The sequence below is a fragment of the Haematobia irritans genome, chromosome 2, assembly GCF_050003625.1.
Source record: "Haematobia irritans isolate KBUSLIRL chromosome 2, ASM5000362v1, whole genome shotgun sequence".
Lineage (NCBI taxonomy): Eukaryota > Metazoa > Arthropoda > Insecta > Diptera > Muscidae > Haematobia > Haematobia irritans.
The window spans coordinates 96439312-96447584 of NC_134398.1; the positions used below are offsets into that span (position 1 = coordinate 96439312).

General features: G+C 40.3%; 1 protein-coding gene across 1 annotated transcript; it reads left to right on the plus strand.

The window, feature by feature from the left end:
- The first annotated feature begins 6730 nt into the window (after positions 1 to 6730).
- On the plus strand, positions 6731 to 7942 carry Catsup (zinc transporter catecholamines up). The gene is made up of 2 exons (XM_075295642.1): positions 6731 to 6977; positions 7035 to 7942. The coding sequence occupies exons 1-2, from the start codon at positions 6806 to 6808 to the stop codon at positions 7904 to 7906; spliced, it is 1044 nt and encodes a 347-aa protein (XP_075151757.1). The 5' UTR covers positions 6731 to 6805; the 3' UTR covers positions 7907 to 7942.
- Positions 7943 to 8273: the final 331 nt, after the last annotated feature.

Here is an 8273-nt window from a genome sequence, read left to right on the forward strand (position 1 = left end):
TTTGGTTTTGTATGGAGTTTCAACGCGAAAACCGAACAGAGTACCAGCCTTTATCGAAAATTAGCGACGTCGATAACTTCACGGAGGTTCGATCTAAAGGTAAGTACTATGTTCGCTTTTCGCGTTGATATTGTTACGAATTTGATAATTATAGACATAAGTTTATTTAAATTAGTTTCCGTTAATTTAAAATTTCAAATTGTAACGATAAAATTTCTCTATCACTTGTTGGAATCATCTATTCATTTTCTAGTATTTTCCTGAATTTCTTTCATGTTCTTTTGTTTGCTTACCGAAATGTTAGTTCTTACTCTCTTTGCTTTGCTTTGTTATTCTGCATTCTCATTTCATTTCATCTCATTGTCTATTGTCATTGTTGTTGTAGTAATGCGAGCATATATCTATGTGAGTGTGTATGTGTTTGGCAGCCACCAGACGAATAACTTAATGGTCGTAGATACTTCTAGCATTGTCTAAGAATGTTCTGGCGTTGCCAGAATATTGTAGTGCTACCAGAATGTTCTCGTATTGCCACACCGTCATATATAAAAGCGCTCGCATGCGGCTAACGAGTCAGTCTTAATTAAAGCGTCAAACGAATAACTTCAGTGTGAACGAATTGTAAAGTGTGAAGTCATAGTAAATAAATTGTAGATTGTCGTTATTTAAAAGAACCGTGTTTTAATTGTCGGGTAATTAAAAACGCTTAAATATAAAAACGTAACAATTGGTGTCGGAAGTGAAATAACAAAAAAAAAATCTACAATGAAGTTTAATGAGCTTCGTGTGGAAGACTTAAAAAAGGAATTGAGCAAACTGGAGCTGCCGACAACAGGCAATAAGGCCCAGCTTCAAAAGCGTCTACTGGAAGAGTTCGAGCGGCGCAATATTGATATCGAAACACATGAGTTCGATTATAAGGAAGATCTTGACGAATCAGTAGTAGCCAGCGCCTTGGAAACTCCATCTGTAGCTCCTAATGTTGTTGATTACACATCGATGGTCAATATTTTGAGCAAAATGATGGAAGCTAATTCTAGAAAATTGGAAGAAAAATTCGACGAAAATTCAAAAAAGATGGACGAAAATTCTAGAATTCTAAATGAGAATATTCAACAAATTGCTGAAGGCATGGAAAAACGTGTGGACCATATCGAAAGCCAAATTGGGGAGCTGGATAAAAAGATTATTTCTGTGGATGAGAAAATTATGGTTCATGATGAGAGGTTTCTACACATTGAAAGAAAAATGTCAGAGCTGGAAATTAAAGGTGGACCAGTGCGCGTTATCGAGGGCTCGAAAACCAAACCTCCTGTTTTCGATGGCTCAACTTCATTTGATGTATTCAAATTCCAATTTGAAATGGTTGCTTCTAGAAATTTATGGAACGACAATGACAAAGCCATTGAACTTCTATTGGCATTAAAGGGCAACGCCGCTGATGTGATACAAAGCATTCCCGCTGCCTCTAGAAATAATTATAATGAAGTAATAGCGGCACTTCAACGTAAGTACGGCGGAGAACATAAGCAAGACATCTTCAGAATGGAATTAAGAGGAAGAGTCCAGAAGTCAAATGAGACTCTACAAGACTTTGCAACAGAGGTTGAGCGGTTGGTGCTTTTGGCATATCCAGGAGAGAGTCACCCACTTGTGGACCGCATCAAAATTGAGACCTTTGTGAATGGCATTCGGGACCCAGACATAAAATGTGCAACATATGCGTCACAAAAAGCTACATATGTGGAAACTGTAACATTTGCCCTTGCACAAGAGACAGCGAGAGTACTAGCACGTCCTCAAGTTCACAAAGTACGTAAGGTGGAGACTGAGAATGACGAATCAAATTCCGTGATTGATTCAGTGAAAGAAGCCGTTAAGCAGGCAATGCAAGAAATGAAGCAGGAGACAACAAAATCCAGAATGAAGTGCTATAACTGTGATAAGCCTGGACATGTTGCTCGGGAATGTAAAGCACGTCGTAAGCGATCAAGATCGAAATCGCCATCCCCATCAAACAATAGCCATAAGAAGGTGACCCCACAGTCAAGTGAGTCACCTTTAAACTAAATCGAGCTAGTTCAGCGGGGCAAGAGCTGGCTCCCACAGACGATGGCCCCACCATCTCCATAGCAATAGTTCAACAGAAAAATAACAATTTAACTATTGCGGGTGTTATTAATGGCGACAAGCGTACTTTGACGTTGGATACTGGTGCATCAAAGTCTATCATTAGATCTGATTTAGTAAAAGGAAAAGTTACACCACTGATTGGAGTCAAGCTACGCACGGCTACAGGGGAACCCGCAACCGTATATGGAAAGGTCACCGTAAAATTAACTATTGCTAACAAATCCGTTACTAATGATTTCATTGTGGCCGATATAGTAGACGAAGTTATAATTGGAGCGGATTTCATGATTGCTTTTGGTCTCAATTTGGATATGAAGCGCCGTGTAATGACATGGTGCGATGCCGAAATAACGGTAAACGTGGGATACGACGGGAATACACCTGTCAGACGTTTGACAACGAGCCAGTCAGAGTCTATACCACCGAATGCCGAAGCAATTATATGGGTTTCTATGAATGGAGATTGTGAAGTCGGCCAATTGTGGGTTGTTGAACCAGCAGAAAACAAAAGCAACAACATCTTGATAGCAAATGCCCTGGTAACAACGAACGAAGAGAGACTAATACCAGTTCGTGTCTTGAACTTGTCTGACAATCATGAGCAAATTGTAAAATTTTCTGATATTGGAAAATGTACACCAGCCGAGGCAATAGTCAATTTGGAAGGCAACTCATCAAAGACACATGGAGCAGTGAGAAAACATCTGGAAGGGTATTTCGAGGCTTGGACACGTCATCTATCGCCGTCAGAGAGAAATAAAGCCAAGCAATTGTTGTGGAAAAACGCCTCTGCTTTTGCTTCTGAAAAGGGAAATCAAGGAAGAACATCTGTAGTGAAACATGAAATTAAAACCGCAGAAGAAAGGCCCATAAAACAGGCACCACGAAGTGTTCCCCTGGCAAAAAGAGACGAAGTTCAAAAGCTCATAAAGGAAATGGCGGAGAGTGGAGTGATCGAGCCATCATCAAGTCCTTGGTGTTCCCCAGTTGTGCTGGTCAAAAAGAAAGATGGAAGTACCCGATTCTGCGTGGACTACAGAAAACTGAATGATGTCACCAAAAAGGACAGTTATCCGCTTCCACGCATTGATGACACGTTGGACACACTAGCCGGAACAACATGGTTTTCTACGCTTGATTTGCAGAGTGGATATTGGCAAGTAGAGATCGTCGAGAAAGACAAGGAAAAAACGGCTTTTGGCGTTAATGGCGGTCTCTGGCAATTCAATATAATGCCGTTCGGGCTCTGCAACGCTCCGGCTACCTTCGAAAGATTGATGGAGCGGGTACTGAAGGGGTTGCACTGGAAGTCGTGCTTGATATACTTGGACGACATCATAGTGATGGGCAAAACATTTGACGAGCACCTTAAGAACTTGAAAGACGTTATCCAGCAATTGTCAGCCGCTGGTCTACGCCTTAACGCAAAGAAATGCTCCCTTTTCCAGCGGGAAGTTAAATACCTGGGTCATCATGTGACTGCAGAGGGCATATCCACCGATGAAGACAAAATTCAAGCTGTCAGAGATTGGGCACGACCCCGAAATCTCCACGAATTAAGAAGTTTCCTTGGGTTATGTACATATTACCGACGATTCGTCCCAAACTTCGCCAGCATCGCCGCTAGTCTCCATAAATTGACGCAAAAAGGTCAGAAGTTCCAGTGGAGCGACGAACAGGAGGATTCATTCCAACATTTAAAAGAACTTTTATGTTCAGCTCCTGTTCTAGCGTATCCTATTCCGGGCGAAAAATTTGTTTTGGATACAGATGCTAGCGCGCATGGTATTGGAGGTGTGCTATCCCAACAGATAGACGGCAAGGAGAAGGTCATCGGATATTTCAGCCGAACGTTGTCCAAGCCCGAAAAGAACTACTGTGTAACGCGACGAGAGCTGCTAGCCGTCATAGAGAGTGTAAAACATTATCATAAATATTTGTATGGACAACACTTCTTGCTCAGGACTGATCACTCAGCTCTACGATGGTTGCTCCAATTCAAGAATCCGGAAGCTCAACTGGCACGTTGGATCGAGAGGCTCCAAAGCTATGATTTCAGTATCGAGCATAGAAAAGGTGGAAAACACGGTAACGCTGACGCTTTGTCACGTCGACCTTGCAGTATAGAATGTAAGCACTGCTCGAAAGCTGAACATAAGGAGGAGATTGTTGATATTCGGCTGTTACACATCGAATCTGGAGTGGACTGGCCAACAGAACAGCGTAAAGATCCCATTTTGAACAAAATTATTTCGGCAAAGGAAGAGAACGAGAAGCCCAGTAAGAAAGACATCGCAGCCGAAAGTCCACTTATGAAATCATACTGGGCTCAATGGGATAGTTTAGTTCTAGTCAATGGATCCCTGCAACGTAAATGGGAAAGCGAAGATGGCAAGAGCAGCCGAAATTTGATCATCGTTCCAGATTCCAAAATAAGAGACGTTTTGGCGGAGTTCCATAATGGTCCCAGTGGAGGTCATCTGGGAATAATCAAAACCGCCGAGAAAGTGAAGCAACGATTCTACTGGGTTGGATGCCAGAAATCAATTGCTGAATGGGTAGCCAATTGCGAGAAGTGCATGAAGGCGAAAGGTCCAACAAGGAAAAGTCGAGGTCCTATGCAAGAATATAGACCAGGAGCCCCGTTTGAAAGAATAGCAATGGACGTGGCAGGCCCTTTCCCAGTAAGTGATTCTGGAAACCGTTATGTCCTTGTGGTCATGGATTACTTCAGCAAATGGCCGGAGGTGTATGCAATTCCAAACCAAGAAGCAAAAACGATTGTGGATGTTGTCAACAAAAACTGGATATGTCGCTACGGTGTGCCGTCCGAGATTCACTCAGACCAGGGAAGAAATTTTGAATCGGCCATATTCAAAGAGATGTGTGAATCCCTTGGTATCAAGAAAACGAGGACTACACCATTACATCCACAATCCGATGGCATGGTAGAAAGATTTAATCGCACTCTGGAGGAACATCTTCGAAAAGTAGTGGACAACGGCCAGAGGGACTGGGACGAGCATATACCAAATTTTTTGCTGTCGTATAGATCTGCCATTCATGATTCCACCTCTCGAACACCTGCCAATGTTCTATTCGGAACTGAGTTGAAGTTGCCTGGAGATCTGATATTCGGCGCTAAACCTAATGAGCTCGCCATGGAAGAAAACAGAAACGACATCCCAAACACGTTCGGTGAAGTTCACGAATCAGTGCGCAACAAAATAAAAATGGTCAGCAACAGAATGAAGGCGAGATACGATCGTGCTGTAAATACTGAGGGCTTCCAAGAAGAAGAATTGGTTCTGCTATTTAACCCGCAACGAAAGAAAGGATTGTGTCCTAAACTGCAAACACAGTGGGAAGGCCCATACAAAGTCATCAAGAAGATCAATGATGTTGTATACCGGATTCAGAAGGACGACAGCCCTAGATCAAAGATGAAAGTTGTACATCTGGAACGATTGGCTCCTTACGGAACAGGTTCTGTGCCTGTTCGGGACGAACAGGCTTAAGCGGGAGGCAGTGTTACGAATTTGATAATTATAGACATAAGTTTATTTAAATTAGTTTCCGTTAATTTAAAATTTCAAATTGTAACGATAAAATTTCTCTATCACTTGTTGGAATCATCTATTCATTTTCTAGTATTTTCCTGAATTTCTTTCATGTTCTTTTGTTTGCTTACCGAAATGTTAGTTCTTACTCTCTTTGCTTTGCTTTGTTATTCTGCATTCTCATTTCATTTCATCTCATTGTCTATTGTCATTGTTGTTGTAGTAATGCGAGCATATATCTATGTGAGTGTGTATGTGTTTGGCAGCCACCAGACGAATAACTTAATGGTCGTAGATACTTCTAGCATTGTCTAAGAATGTTCTGGCGTTGCCAGAATATTGTAGTGCTACCAGAATGTTCTCGTATTGCCACACCGTCATATATAAAAGCGCTCGCATGCGGCTAACGAGTCAGTCTTAATTAAAGCGTCAAACGAATAACTTCAGTGTGAACGAATTGTAAAATGTGAAGTCATAGTAAATAAATTGTAGATTGTCGTTATTTAAAAGAACCGTGTTTTAATTGTCGGGTAATTAAAAACGCCTAAATATAAAAACGTAACAATATTTTCGCGGTTACTTTATTAAAACAGTTCAATATAAAGCAGATAAATTAACTCAATTGATGTGCAATTTCTTGCACTTTACATTCGGCAAGACTTTACAGGAATATGCCTGTTTTCATTTATAATTTTGATTATTTCAGGAAAAGTATTTGCGAAAATAAAGTGATTTTCAACTCGAAAACCGAACATAGTACACACCTTAATTAGGGATTGTGCGCTTTACGTCAGTTTTTCAACTCTAAAAAAAATGAAAATATATTTCGGTAGTTTTTCGCATATTTGGTTTTGTATGGTATTTCGCTGCGGAAACCGAACATAGTACCTATCTTGATACAAAAAATCGCACGTCGAACAAATCAAAAATATTACAAACAAGAGTACATTGTTTTTGTTTTATTGATTCTACCTTTTAAGTGTACCCTTTCGAAACCCGAGTACCGCCTTTTAATATAGAAAGGTAAGATTGGCAACACTGATTACTTGTCTTTTTTGTCTGTTAATCTTATTACTGTGTTGACGTGTATTGCTTTTTCTTTGCTGTTAAATATGTTTTCATGCGCTGCTTTGGTGAGAATATTTTTTATAGGAAGTTTGTTATCATCGGTGGTATGTCATGGTAGCCATGAAAAACCAAGTTTTAAATATTCTCGTGAAGCCAACGATGACGAGTTTTTGAAAAATAGAGTTGGAAGCTCCAAACCGGACAATCTAAATCTAGGTATTGAATCTATGTCCTTTTTGTTTATTTAATGGTAATGTTGGAATCTTTCGATAGATATGGTATGGATGTATTCCCTCTCTTCTACATTATTAGTAAGTGCTGCTCCATTTTTGTTGTTGTTTATTATACCTCTGGATAACAGCAAGGAAATGAGACCTCGATTGAAAATTATATTGGCATTTGCTTCGGGAGGACTTCTTGGCGACGCTTTTCTTCATTTAATTCCCCATGCTTCTCACTCACATACTCATCACAGCCACGGACACGACCACCAAGAACATGGTCATCACGAACATGACCACGAAGAACATGCTCACCACTCTCATGATATCACCATCGGGCTCTGGGTCCTGGCAGGTATTATCGTTTTTTTAACAGTGGAAAAGCTTGTAAGACATATGAAGGGAAATGGAGCGCATAATCATTGCCATACCAAGGATAAAAGTAAGGTTGTAGAAAAGAAGAGTAAGGATGTTGACATATCGGGCTACTTGAACCTAGCAGCAGATTTCGCACATAACTTTACCGATGGGCTTGCCATTGGTGCATCATACCTGGCTGGAAAAAATATTGGCATTGTTACTACTGTAACCATTCTTTTGCATGAAGTCCCGCACGAAATTGGCGATTTTGCAATACTTATTAAGTCTGGCTGTACAAGAAAAAAGGCAATTGGACTCCAACTGGTTACGGCTTTAGGAGCTCTATCGGGGAATGCATTGGCTTTAATCGGAATCCATGCTGGCTCCAGCGAGGCAGCGCCTTGGGTACTTCCTTTCACAGCTGGTGGCTTCATTTATATTGCTACAGTTAGCGTGCTGCCCGAACTGCTGGAAGAATCAACAAAACTTGCACAGTCCCTTAAAGAAATAACAGCTTTATTGTTAGGAGTTATACTAATGGCCATGATAGCGAATTTCGAATAAAAAACATGTTCCTATAATATGCAGTGACTCACAAAAGTATTCGTTTTTTATTTCTTGAAATCAAATGCATTTTTTGTAAACCGATTAACATTTGTATGAAATAGTTTTATTAAAATGTTTCCATGGACATACATAAAAGCAAAACGTAAACAAAAAATCATGAAATTAATTTCATTGTATTAATCATTAAATCAAAAAACTACAAAAAAATGTTCACAAAAGTATTCGTCGTAACAGTAATCACATAATGAGACAGTCGTCTCATACAATGTGTCGTCTTGGCATCGACTCTACTAATTTTCGACACGTTTCTTGGGAGATTTTACCCCATTCTTCGTGTAACACTTTTTTAATGGTTGTGTAAGTT